This window comes from Anguilla rostrata, chromosome 19 (genome assembly GCF_018555375.3).
Source record: "Anguilla rostrata isolate EN2019 chromosome 19, ASM1855537v3, whole genome shotgun sequence".
NCBI classification, from domain to species: domain Eukaryota; kingdom Metazoa; phylum Chordata; class Actinopteri; order Anguilliformes; family Anguillidae; genus Anguilla; species Anguilla rostrata.
The window spans coordinates 413,129-427,514 of record NC_057951.1 but is presented as its reverse complement, the minus strand read 5'-3'; the positions used below and the strand labels follow the sequence as shown (position 1 = coordinate 427,514).

At 42.8% G+C, this 14,386-nt stretch overlaps 1 protein-coding gene across 14 annotated transcripts in view; it reads left to right on the top strand.

The window, feature by feature from the left end:
- Window positions 1-14,386, top strand: part of LOC135245714 (NACHT, LRR and PYD domains-containing protein 3-like) — a 126,879-nt gene that overhangs the window by 60,126 nt on the left and 52,367 nt on the right. For 3 of the 14 annotated variants that reach the window (XM_064318984.1, XM_064318977.1, XM_064318991.1), the window contains exons 2-7: window positions 2,987-3,076; window positions 4,758-4,868; window positions 5,391-5,501; window positions 6,197-6,307; window positions 6,444-6,513; window positions 13,264-13,606. In XM_064318984.1, coding sequence (XP_064175054.1) covers window positions 2,987-3,076; window positions 4,758-4,868; window positions 5,391-5,501; window positions 6,197-6,307; window positions 6,444-6,513; window positions 13,264-13,606 — 836 coding nt within the window. Of the gene's footprint in view, window positions 1-2,934; window positions 3,077-4,757; window positions 4,869-5,390; window positions 5,502-6,196; window positions 6,308-6,443; window positions 6,514-13,263; window positions 13,607-14,386 lie in introns of all 14 variants that reach the window. The other 11 variants (XM_064318978.1, XM_064318981.1, XM_064318986.1 and 8 more) reach the window with 9 other exon arrangements.

The following is a 14,386-nucleotide window of genomic DNA, read 5'->3' as shown; positions in this document are numbered from 1 at the left end:
TAAATCTACATCAATATTAAGAGAAACTCTTGTGGCCTTCCATGGCTTCCTGTTTCACTGGAGGATTAAACTGAGAACCTGCTTGTGGAACCCATTTTTCATCTTTGCCGCAGAGAAAGACAAAGAACTGACGAACGAAATGAAAATGGTTGCTGACCTTCATGCCAATGGATCAAAACATAAACTGAAGATGCTAGTTACTACTGTGAGGGCAATAATGAAGAAGTTTAAAACTGCTGGAGGGCAGCATGGTGGTGTGTGTGGAGTTTGCATACTCTCATCCCATGTCTGCATGGGTTTCCTCCCACGGTCCAAAGACATGCAGGTTAAGGTAATTGGAGACACTAAATTGCTTGAATGTATGAGTGTGTAAGTGCATGGTGTGTGTGCCCTGTGATGGACTGGTGACCTGTTCAGGGTTTTTTCCTGCCTCTTGCCCAATGCATGCTGGGAGAGGCTCCAGCCCCTCTCACAACCATGTCCAGGAATATGATGTAGGATGGATTTAAGGATGCATATACTGAAAAGAAAAATACGGTGGTGGATCTTTAATGTTATGGGGCTACTTTGCTCACACTGGTCCTGGGGCCCTTGTTAAGGAAAGCAGCATTGTGAACTCTACCCAAGTACCAGGACAATTTAGCCCTAAACCTGACTACCTCTGCCAGCAGACTGAAACTAGTGGATCTTTCAGCAAGACAATGACCCCAAATTCACGTTAAAATCCACAAATAAAAAGGTTAATGATGCAGAAGCATCATTGTGCAATGGCTACAACAGTCTAAAGACTGCTGAAACTCCCTGAAAACCTGTGACTCAATTGAACAGCACTAGAGCCCGACCGATGCCAGATTTTTGGGTCCAATGCCGATCCCAATTTTGGAGAGTCCTAGCCCACCTATTACCGATGTTTTGACCGATATTTTGTCCAAAAGTGCAACGTTTTCAAATCAATTTGAAAAACTTATATTTTATTAAATTTTTTATATATTTAAGAACATTTAACTTATAAGCAAACAAATAAAAATAAAAATAAACACACAAAGAGCTTTTTAGATAAAAAAATGTAAAAGATGATATTAAATTAAATATATTAACACCATCTTTAAGTGTGTGAAATCAAAATAACTCCACATCTTGCTTTTACTCCTTTCTTTTCCAGCCATCTATAAAAAATTAATTTAAAAAAATCAGTTTTCCAGTTTCAAACATGTATTTTTATGAATATTATTATTGTTATTAATTTGTTATCATTATTTCTTAGTATCTATTCTCAGTAAATTAATTAGGCCTATATTTTCTTATTTTATTCCTACTACATGATCTCAAAGAGTAAGACTTTATCTACCGAGCTTCCCTGTCCATAAGAATTAGGCGGTGAAAATAACTACAATGTGCTCTGACGCGTGACTAGATGACACGCTCGCAATAACGCATTAGCTATTGACACAGCCTCATTATTTCTTATTAGGCCTATATATTCTCAGTAAGTTAAATGAATTATATTTTCTTGTTTTATTTCTACTACATGATCTCAAAGAGTAAGACATTATCTAGCGGAGCTAATGAGTGAATCAAGTGTAACGTTAGATGAAATTACATTGACTGGATGAAATACGTGAAAAAAAACTACAATGCGCTTTCGTGCAGGTTACCCCGTGAATCAGGTTGGTTGATTCACTTCTCCAACAGCAATCCTTCTCTCATGTTATCACGACAAAGCTAGATAACATGGCTTAAAATGATCCACGTTATAACTGTTTTATCAGCGTTTTTACTGTCTGGTTAGCTTGCTACGATGACGCATGACTAGATGACACACTCGCTTGCAATAACGCGTTGGCTATTGACACAGCATCATATAGTAGCTAATATCATTATCTCAGATAAAAAAAACAAATGTGTGATGCATTCAATCACCATTTTATTTTGGCTGGTTATTTATTTGAGAATACAGTGATGTCCTCTAGAAATGTAGATCCTACGCTGCTTATGTGCTCACTGCCACTTCATAAAGGCTTGCTGGCCTGCCAGCTAGCTTGCTAAAGTGAACCAAATATGTTAGCTAGCTCGCTCGCTTGATAATGAAGATTGATAAACATAGTGGTTGTATAAACGCATTTAATTAAAAACGTTCACTAAATATACAAACCTTTATTGCGGCAATCGAATCTGTGCAGACTAGTCTTGCAGAGAATATTGGATGAGGCACGAGTGACAAACGTCTTATTACAGAAGTAGCGCGTCAGCTGCTGCAGTTCACACTTGTATTAGAGCTCCCTCTACTGGATCATTCTAGTATAAAGCAATTACAACGTTCGAACAGACAAGTACAGATAAATAATCAATGTTTTTTTTTGTTTATTATACTTATTTAAAAATCGGGACACATCGACTGCATAACTGCTGATCCCGATGTCGTCAAAAAAGTCAAATAATGGCCGATATATCGGCCAACCCGATATATCGGTCGGGCTCTAAACAGCACAGCCCATAAGCACGGATCAACAAAGACATCAGGATCTGGATCTATAAGACGTTATGTATAAAGACTCAGTGCCATTATCCCTGCGAGGGGAGGGTGCACACAGTACCAAATACAAGGGTTCCAATAATTGTGACGCACATTTTTAGTAAAATTGTATCATCTGAGAAATGTGTCATTTTGGTAGTTTCCATTATATAATTAAATATATTCCATATGTTGGACAATGAAAATATACCTCAGCACTGGTGATCTTTATATTCAACGGTCTTAGTAATTGTTATCATGGGTGCAGAATATTTTGGAGGGAATTGTATTACTGTACAAGTTTATGGCTCAGTTAAATTCCAGATTTGTCCCTGTCTGTTCTATGAGATCTGATGTATGTGTGTGTCTGTGTGTATTATTATGTCTGTGTGTTATCATGTTCTTCTTGTGTGTATTTACAGGTCTGCCAATTTGGGTCAGAACCCACTTGTGAATTTGATCTGGTGTGTTCAGGTGTCCTGAGACAGGGGGCGCTGTTTCTAAAATTAGTTCCTCAGAGGAGACCGAGACTGATGATGGAACCCATGGCCCTGCGAGAAAGAGGTAAAAATGCATGAACAGGGAGTTAATGTGCTGTGAGTTAGACCTGCAGTAAGAGGATGAGTTTAACTGGAAGCTCTGTCTCCATGTGCTGTGAGTTAGAGCTGCATTGAGAGGATACGTTTAACTGGAAGCTCTGTCTCCATGTGCTGTGAGTTGGAGCTGCAGTAAGAGGATTAGTTTAACTGGAAGCTCTGTCTCCATGTTAGAGCTCCAGTAAGAGGATGAGTTTAACTGGAAGCTCTGTTTCCATGTGCTGTGAGTTAGAGCTGCAGTAAGACGATGAGTTTAACTGGAAGCTCTGTCTCCATGTTAGAGCTCCAGTAAGATGATGAGTTTAACTGGAAGCTCTGTCTCCATGTGCTGTGAGTTAGAGCTGCAGTAAGATGATGAGTTTAACTGGAAGCTCTGTCTCCATGTGCTGTGAGTTAGAGCTGCAGTAATATGATGAGTTTAACTGGAAGCTCTGTCTCCATGTTAGAGCTCCAGTAAGAGGATGAGTTTAACTGGAAGCTCTGTCTCCATGTGCTGTGAGTTAGAGCTGCAGTAAGAGGATGAGTTTAACTGGAAGCTCTGTCTCCATGTGCTGTGAGTTAGAGCTGCAGTAAGATGATGAGTTTAACTGGAAGCTCTGTCTCCATGTTAGAGCTCCAGTAAGAGGATGAGTTTAACTGGAAGCTCTGTCTCCATGTTAGAGCTCCAGTAAGAGGATGAGTTTAACTGGAAGCTCTGTCTCCATGTTAGAGCTCCAGTAAGAGGATGAGTTTAACTGGAAGCTCTGTTTCCATGTGCTGTGAGTTAGAGCTGCAGTAAGATGATGAGTTTAACTGGAAGCTCTGTCTTCATGTTAGAGCTCCAGTAAGAAGATGAGTTTAACTGGAAGCTCTGTTTCCATGTGCTGTGAGTTAGAGCTGCAGTAAGACGATGAGTTTAATTGGAATCTCTGTCTCCATGTTAGAGCTCCAGTAAGATGATGAGTTTAACTGGAAGCTGTGTCTCCATGTGCTGTGATTTAGAGCTGCAGTAAGAGGATGAGTTTAACTGGAAGCACTGTCTCCATGTCCTGTGAGTTAGAGCTGCATTAAGAGGATGAGTTTAACTGGACGCTCTGTCTCCATGTGCTGTGAGTTAGAGCTGCAGTAAGATGATGAGTTTAACTGGAAGCTCTGTCTCCATGTTAGAGCTCCAGTAAGAGGATGAGTTTAACTGGAAGCTCTGTCTCCATGTGCTGTGAGTTAGAGCTGCAGTAAGAGGATGAGTTTAACTGGAAGCTGTGTCTCCATGTGCTGTGATTTAGAGCTGCAGTAAGAGGATGAGTTTAACTGGAAGCACTGTCTCCATGTCCTGTGAGTTAGAGCTGCATTAAGAGGATGAGTTTAACTGGACGCTCTGTCTCCATGTGCTGTGAGTTAGAGCTGCAGTAAGATGATGAGTTTAACTGGAAGCTCTGTCTCCATGTTAGAGCTCCAGTAAGAGGATGAGTTTAACTGGAAGCTCTGTCTCCATGTGCTGTGAGTTAGAGCTGCAGTAAGATGATGAGTTTAACTGGAAGCTCTGTCTCCATGTTAGAGCTCCAGTAAGAGGATGAGTTTAACTGGAAGCTCTGTTTCCATGTGCTGTGAGTTAGAGCTGAAGTAAGAGGATGAGTTTAACTGGAAGCTCTGTCTCCATGTTTTGTTCACAGGGTTCGGGTAGAGAGGGCTGGGTCACCTGTACCCAGCTGTCTGTCTATGAAGAGTGACCGTTCAATGAATCATCCATTCAACTTAAGAGGAGAGGTCACCGGTGATCAAAGGTAATGAACCATGGTTGTATTGAATTAGACTGGCAGTAAGAGGATGAGTTTAACTGGAAGCTCTGTCTCCATGTGCTGTGAGTTAGAGCTGCAGTAAGAGGATGAGTTTAACTGGAAGCTCTTTCTCCATGTTAGAGGTCCAGTAAGAGGATGAGTTTAACTGGAAGCTCTGTCTCCATGTGCTGTGAGTTAGAGCTCCAGTAAGAGGATGAGTTTAACTGGACGCTCTGTCTCCATGGGCTGTGAGTTAGAGCTGCAGTAAGATGATGAGTTTAACTGGAAGCTCTGTCTCCATGTTAGAGCTCCAGTAAGAGGATGAGTTTAACTGGAAGCTCTGTCTCCATGTGCTGTGAGTTAGAGCTGCAGTAAGATGATGAGTTTAACTGGAAGCTCTGTCTCCATGTTAGAGCTCCAGTAAGAGGATGAGTTTAACTGGAAGCTCTGTTTCCATGTGCTGTGAGTTAGAGCTGAAGTAAGAGGATGAGTTTAACTGGAAGCTCTTTCTCCATGTTTTGTTCACAGGGTTCGGGTAGAGAGGGCTGGGTCACCTGTACCCAGCTGTCTGTCTATGAAGAGTGACCGTTCAATGAATCATCCATTCAACTTAAGAGGAGAGGTCACCGGTGATCAAAGGTAATGAACCATGGTTGTATTGAATTAGACCGGCAGTAAGAGGATGAGTTTAACTGGAAGCTCTGTCTCCATGTGCTGTGAGTTAGAGCTGCAGTAAGAGGATGAGTTTAACTGGAAGCTCTTTCTCCATGTTAGAGGTCCAGTAAGAGGATGAGTTTAACTGGAAGCTCTGTCTCCATGTGCTGTCAGTTAAAGCTGCAGTAAGAGGATGAGTTTAACTGGAAGCTCTGTCTCCATGTGCTGTGAGTTGGAGCTGCAGTCAGACTATGAGTTAACTGGAAGCTCTGTTTCCATGTGCTGCGAGTTAGAGCTGCAGTAAGAGGATGAGTTTAACTGGAAGCTCTGTCTCCATGTTAGAGCTCCAGTAAGAGGATGAGTTTAACTGGAAGCTCTGTCTCCATGTGCTGTGAGTTAGAGCTGCAGTAAGAGGATGAGTTTAACTGGAAGCTCTGTCTCCATGTGCTGTGAGTTAGAGCTGCAGTAAGATGATGAGTTTAACTGGAAGCTCTGTCTCCATGTGCTGTGAGTTAGAGCTGCAGTAAGATGATGAGTTTAACTGGAAGCTCTGTCTCCATGTTAGAGCTCCAGTAAGAGGATGAGTTTAACTGGAAGCTCTGTCTCCATGTGCTGTGAGTTAGAGCTGCAGTAAGAGGATGAGTTTAACTGTAAGCTCTGTCTCCATGTTTTGTTCACAGGGTTCAGGTAGAGAGGGCTGGGTCACCTGTACCCAGCTGTCTGTCTATGAAGAGTGATCGTTCAATGAATCATCCATTCAACTTCAGAGGAGAGGTCACCGGTGATCAAAGGTAATGAACCACGGTTGTATTGAATTAGACCTGCAGTAAGAGGATGAGTTTAACTGGAAGCTCTGTCTCCATGTTCTGTGAGTTAGAGCTGCAGTAAAAGAGTTTTTCTAAGTTGTGTCTCATGATTTATTCACAGGATTCACTGCTCACTGGATTTAAGTCGTTCAGAAGAGAAGAGTTCAGAGATACTGTCCTCCTCAACACAAGTATGATATATTCTTTTTCTATTTCAATATTTGAAGTTTATATGACTTTCAGACGATCAGATTGAATATCTAATCAGGTTTATTAAAGTTGTAGAGTGCTCTGGCCCTCTTTGGCTCACAGATAGACCGGATTCCTTTTTAGGATCCATGAATGATGGCAGTGGATGACTCCAAACAGAAGTTCAAAGGCGTTATTTGTCACATGCATATACATACATACAGTGAAATACTGGTACGACAAACTCCTTGTAGACTGTGCAACATAACGCTTCAATAATAATTATATACAGAAAAATAAATAAATAATACTAATAGTATAAAATAATATTAGTTCTGTCAGGACCACTGTCATCAAAGTAGAACTTTATTGACAATAAAGGCAATACAGTTATGTCTGGCGGTATGGCTCTGTTCTGGAGCTCTCCCGCCAACCACGCAGCCCGCGTGGATAAGGCCGGGAGGCCAGCAGCCAAACCCCCCTAGAGGGGTACACACAGAACAGATCCAGCAGCAATGCAATTTCTTAACACATAGGAATGGATAAATGCAAATTCTTGACACATGGGGATGGAGCTGGGGTGGTGGAGGGGATTTACGAAGCAACGTGCAGCGCTTGCATGCAGGAGGAGCAGCCGAATTAGTAGAGGGAGGCTGTTTAAGTAGACCGCCCTGTTAGTGAATGTACTGTGATAGGCGAACATCACTCAGCTGAGCCATCAGCTGATTCAGCCGGAGCGCTTGACTCTCGTGGCCTGCCAGAACTACGCGATGCTCCATTTCTGTCAGGACCACTGTCATCAAAGTAGAACTTTATTGACAATAAAGGCAATACAGTTATGTCTGGCGGTATGGCTCTGTTCTGGAGCTCTCCCGCCAACCACGCAGCCCGCGTGGATAAGGCCGGGAGGCCAGCAGCCAAACCCCAAAACAACCATATGCCGACGTGCTATTAATAAGTGTCTCCGGCTGATGTGATGACTATGTGTACGACCCCCTGGAGGAAGCCCTTCGTCCAGCTGAGCCTTTCGGCTTGAGGCCGTCTATTTTTTACGTGGATCAGTGGTTATGTGTACCAACAGCATGTTGGACGTTCCCCTGAGGCCAATACTTTAAGATGTATTATTAATTAATAAACCAGAGGAACATACTATGTGTGGTATGATATTAGGCTATGTGTACCGACAGCTTGTCGGTATTTCCCCTCGAGCGCCGAGATTTGAACTAACCGGGGGAAATATACTACCGACTACGTCAGTGTAAATGAATCCTCACTCGTTGCATAGGCCTACCGGAGGAGCTAGTAGTAGCAGCAGCAGGAGCGCGGTGGCAGTAACGCAGCAGCGTAGGAGCCATAGCGCAGCAGCAGTAAGAGCGGTGATGTGAAGCACATGTTCAACGATGACGTGATGACTATGTGTACGACCACCTGGAGGAAGCCCTTCGTCCAGTCAAGCCCTTCGGCTTGAAGCCGTCTATTTTTACATGGATCAGTGGTTATGTGTACCAACAGCATGTTGGACGTTCCCCTGAGGCCAATAGTTAGATGAATTATTAATTAATAAACCAGGGGAACATACTATGTGAGATGTAATATTAGGCTATGTGTACCGACAGCTTGTCGGTATTTCCCCTCGAGCGCCTAGATTTAAACTAAACCGGGGGAAATATGCTACTACCTGCATCAGTGTAAATGAATCCTCACTCATTGCCATCCATACAAGCATGCATGGACAAGACCGGGAGGGGGCAGCAGCAAAAACCCCCAAAACAACCATACGCCGACATGTTGTTAGTAGTTAGTCTCCGGCTGAAGTGATGACTATGTGAAACGCCATTCGGCTACTGGAAGGGCCCTTCATCCGGTCAGCTCGAGGCCGTTCTAACGTTGTGGGTCAGTGGCTATGTGTACCAAGGGGTTTTTTTTTTTTTTTTTTTTTTTTACTATTTGTAATGTTAAAGGCTATGCCTACGTGTATGGCCTTGGCTTCTATCAATCAAATTTATTTGTATAGTGTATTTTACGGCAGTTGTCACAATGCATTTTACGGACAACCCTGACCTGAACCCCCACAGGAGCAAGCCTAAGGCGACAGTGGCAAGGAAAAACTCCCTGTGGCAGATAGGAAGAAACCTCGGAAGGAACCAGGCTCAAGGGGGAAACCCATCCTCCTCTGGTCGGCTCAGGTTGTCGATTGTGACAAGCATGTCAGTCGGTGGCTCAGCTACCTCGTAAATCCAAGGCCATTCAAACTAATCACTAAATATCATTAGGCTATGTGTACCAGCAGCTTGTTCGTATTTCCCCCCAGCACAGAGATTTAAACCAATTAGAGGGAAATATACTACTCATATTAGTGTAATGAATCCTCGTTCAGTAGTAGTGCAGCAGCAGCCACAGCAATAAACAGCAGGAGCAGTAGCATCAGCAACAGCAACACAGCAGCAGTAACATCAGCAGTAGTGGCAGCAGTAACAGCAGCAGCAGCAGCAGAAGCAGTAGTAGCAGTAGCAGCAGCAGGAAACTGATTATGAGGAAACATTGGCGGCTGCAACACCGGTACTTGCCAGTAGACAGTAGCAGCCGTGCTCCTATACTGCAAAGCTCATAGCTTTTGAACAGAAATTATGTCAATGCCAACGGATGAAGAAGTACATGTCCAAAGCCCCGTAGCTTTACTGAGGATGCTGGGAACCATCACTGCTGCCGTTGCCACACTGGAGCAGGAGTGGTGGTGTAGAACTCCGGAATGGGGACCACATTGCCAATGAGACAGAGGCGGATGGCAACCAGATTTCGTCATGGCATTTCCCAATGAAGGCTCCTCAGGGCTCGCATGGGGGCGCCACCACGGGTACCGGGTCATGGAGGAGAGGACGGAAAACAGTGCTAGTATGCAATAATGACACGAGTTTCTTCATTTTCTTAGATTAAAAGCTTGAGGTGTATACAATATATAGCTAATTTAAGCATATTTGCCATGGTGAGATCATATAAAGAACCATGAAGCATAAGGAAATGCAGTTTCCAACAGTGGGTACTCCGGGGTTGAAACACTTGCCTTAAGAGAGACCAGTTGTGAACGCAGTTATGAGGCTGAATAGTCTGAGTTTTTATTTATTTATTTATTTTTAAATAATTAATTAATTTATTTATTTATAATTCATGTATTTATTTATTTTATTAGCCATCGTATTGCACTCTATTTAGACGAAAATGCAATGTACGATTAAAGAAACTATGACAAAGTTGCGAAAGCACATGCTACAAATCTGCCTGGAACCAGCCATACCGGCAGCAGGTCCAAGGATGACGCGCCACGCCATTCGCGTGAGCATGCAATTGTAGAGACGGCGAAGCCAACACCTAGGCTATGTGGAGCATGTCCGTAGCAGGAGGTATAATTGTTTTCCTCAACATGTGTGCTCAGTCGTGTGGTCACATGCCTGATCACATGCACGGTGAAGAGGTCAGAGCAGTGACGCGGAGAACGCTACATGAAACCCTTCTCCGCTGTGATAAGCCTAAAACGCCCGTTTAGGTGTCATGGAATACAACGATACACTTATGAATGCGGAACGTACGCATTCGCGTCTTGCAACAGCACAATATTGAGAGAACCAGTTGGATAAGACAACGTTAGCCTAATTTGTCTCATTACAATAATCATTAGCAATCCCTAAACATTCAGCATCGTGATCTGACAGCTAAATTAGATAGCCAACCAAATTGTATCCTCGCAGATTTAACACCAATATGAATTTAATGTTTTTTATTTTATTTTTTTTTTGTCGCGATGATTGGGTCCTGATAGGGAACCGGCTTTTTAAGCGCAAATCGTGAATCAGTGGAGAACAACTTTCAGAAACCGAAAGTTGAAGCCGAAGCTGGTTTGCATTTACAACATTGGCTGTAGCCTACTTGCCGGTAACAGTCCAACACTCCTTGTAGTGTAGCGATTCAGCGAAGGGTAGAATGCAGCTTTGAACAATTTAGACATCTCAGCTCTTGCAACACGCCCTGCCGCCCATGTTCAATCTGCCTAACCTATAACAGCCAGAGTTTAATTGCCATCTCGCAGCCCTCGCAGTTTACACCAGGAAGTAGGCATGGGGCTATCTAGTAGCTGTGTGTTAGCGACTGTCCTTAATCCGTCAGCCGTTCGTAATGAACAAAAGATTCTTTATCGATACGCCTACTTTTCCCATCTCAGCCAAGCGTGAGAACTTTGGCGTTCTCAATTCAGACATTTCCGCTTAGATTTACGTGCACGAACCCCAAATTTGCGTAAAACGATTGATTGGAAGACCCAGCTCTGATCAAGTAGAGGATGTAGCGTACGACCCAATTCTACTGCGTTCCGGAAGGTAGCCGAAAACATTCACGCCAGGAATTCTTTAGCAGTGACGCATCTAGCTTTGACTCTGGTGGTGAGAAACTCGACAATAAGCATGCCATTAACTTGTGCCCGCATATGTTGGAACGTTTCCGTTTTTAGCGAAAGACTTGCGATATTCGTGGAACCAGCCCCTCTGTGAGATGTCCCCGCAATCGAACGTGTATATTCGGTGTTGTCAATTTAGCGACTTTTAGCGGAGGCCATAGCTACTTTCTATAGAAATAGTTGGCAACACTGTATATTATGCGTTTACGCTAGACTCAGAGCTCAGCAGAATTTAAATAAGGTTGATGACATTACCCGGCAAAAATCTGCAGCTAGCAGATATGGACGTGGCAGCAGCTTCCAGGCTTGAACATGGCGTCCTCCATGGAGGGGCGGCGCCGCCGCAAAGCAGCGCTCCTTGAATGAAGCTCCCTGGCCAGTTAGCAGTGAGGACAGTGCACCGGTATCCTCGATATTTGGAATAAGCCGCTTAGACAACGCTTTGCGTGGCTGGCCCCGAAATGGATCGCCTGCCTGCTGCAGCTGGAGCTTAGAGGTAAGGAGCAATGCACATGAATAGCGAGACTTCTTCATAGTGCCTAGGCTGTGAGCTTATACTAGCAGCTAACATGTAGCAAGTAGACTTGGTTTAGACTGGCAGCGTGCCGTAGGCTAGCTGGATTGCAGGAAGAAGCGCCGATTTACGAAGCAACGTGCAACGCTTGCATGCAGGAGGAGCAGCCGAATGAGTAGAGGGAGGCTGTTTAAGTAGACCGCCCTGTTAGTGAATGTACTGTGATAGGCGAACATCACTCAGCTGAGCCATCAGCTGATTCAGCCGGAGCGCTTGACTCTCGTGGCCTGCCAGAACTACGCGATGCTCCATATATGAATACAAATTAAAAGAGAGAAAAATATAAAGAGCAGTTATTTAAATTAAACGAGCAATACAAATAAGTAAAAAAAAGTAAGTTCTATTATAAGTCCTAAAATTAGTCATAGGAAGTGTTGACGTGTTAGTAAAAGTTTGGCATAAGATTTGCCTTGTTGAAGTCCCCTGCCACGATGAGGGCAGCGTCTGGGTGCTTGGTCTGTAGCCCGCTTAGCACATCATGTAACACCGACAAAGCCTCGTCGTGTCCGCTTGTGGTGGAATGTAAACAGCCCTAGTGATCACTGCGGAAAACTCCCGGGGCAGGTAGAATGGACACTTAGCACTCAGTTTGTATAGTTAGCATTAAAAAATGTATTGCACTGAGAAACTTAATTCAACTCAACAACTAAATTATTCCAAGGACATTCGTGATTCATCACAAGTAGTGTCCCTAAAAAACATAAATCAGGAGCAAAAGCTGCATTTCGAATATAGGCTTTAGACCTGCTGCTTGTTGTGTTCTAAAGTATCTTTTCCTGTTCTGGCCTTCCTACAAGAGACATTGTAGGCATTTAGCAGTCACTCTTATTCAGAGCGACTTACACAACTTTTTACACAGCATTTGCATTGCTTCCTTTTATACAGCTGGATATGAACTGAAGCAATGCAGGTTAAGTACCTTGCTCAAGGGTACAACAGCAGTGTCCTACCTGGGATTCAAACCTCTGACAAGACCAGCTCCTCACCCATTATACCATTACCCTAACTACACACTACCACCCATAATAAAGCAAGGCTTTGTTTCCATGGCTCTGATACAGCAACCCACTTCACGTGTTTATTTCACACTGAGACAGCACACCTCTTCATGTGTTTATTTCACACTGATACAGCACACCTCTTCATGTGTTTATTTCACACTGATACAGCACACCTCTTCATGTGTTTATTTCACACTGAGACAGCACACCTCTTCATGTGTTTATTTCACACTGATACAGCACACCTCTTCATGTGTTTATTTCACACTGATACAGCACACCTCTTCATGTGTTTATTTCACACTGATACAGCACACCTCTTCATGTGTTTATTTCACACTGATACAGCAAAACTATTCATGTGTTTATTTCACACTGAGACAGCACACCTCTTCATGTGTTTATTTCACACTGATACAGCACACCTCTTCATGTGTTTATTTCACACTGATACAGCAAAACTATTCATGTGTTTATTTCACACTGAGACAGCATACCCTCTTCATGTATTTATTTCACTCTGAGACAGCACACCTCTTCATTTGTTTATTTCACTCTGATACAGCTCACCTCTTCATGTGTTTATTTCACACTGATACAGCAAAACTATTCATGTTTATTTCACACTGATACAGCACACCTCTTCATGTGTTTATTTCACACTGATACAGCAAAACTATTCATGTGTTTATTTCACACTGATACAGCACACCTCTTCATGTGTTTATTTCAGTCTCTCCTGCGCACTCTGATGAAGCTGAAGAAGACTGAAAAGTTGAAACTGTTTCAGAGCCATCTGAGTCAGGGTTGCCCAGAATGCCTTAATAGTAGAAGAACAGAAGATCCTTCTGTACTGGATCCGTTTATGAAGATGAAGGAATTGTTCAAGAGTCATCAAATTGCTGATTACCCAGAATGCACTGAGAGAGAGCAGGAGGATCCTGAGGCCCTGTACATAGTTGAGAAGATGCTGGAGACCTGTGGCATTGAGGGGTCTCTGAAGATCACACTCCATATCCTGAGGAACATGAAGAAGAAGGATGTCACTGACCCACTGGAGAGAGACAAGCAGCACAGTAAGAATTTTCTCTCATTGCTACTGTGGCCATTAGAATGCTGAAATGAGTTTAGCCAACAAATATAACAGAGTACAAAATAACAGAGTACTGATTTATAGTATTCACACTTTGATAATAGTGTTTTACATCAACAGTCTTGCATATAAAAAACATCACACACAACATGTACAGGAAGGCATTTCAATTCAAATATAGCATCCAGCAGTAATAATGGGGGCAATCAAATGCACATGAGATTAAATGTTTCCGATAGACTTTAAAACCAGGAGCCTTGGGATCAAAAGCCAGTTACTAAACTACTGTCCCATCAGACTGACTGCCCTGAGGTTTTATCCTGGATTAAAGAGCACCGATCATAATAATTATAAGATAATTAAATTACTGCATGACCTATGAAGACCATATTTACCATAAAGACACATCATACTGTGAACAATTAAGAAATTGACTGTTGAAATGGAAATGAATCCTTTTTATGTTTTCATTGTTGTGTGTACAACAGTTTGTGAGAAGTGTGAAACACTACTAGAGGTATGGGCAACACTTTACTTGAAGGTGCAGTTATAGGGCATATCGTCATGATACATAACAAGTAAACCTTGCCTGTTAATTTCTTAATGTGTCCTCATGATACAGAATTATTTCATATAACAGAAGAGATGTAACAGGGCTGGCCTTGTTTTGCATGTGTAATCAAAAATATTGTTAACTGTTCCATGTTTCCTACATTGGCGTTAATCAGTAATAACCTCTTGTTACCAAATTAGTTAGTTTATC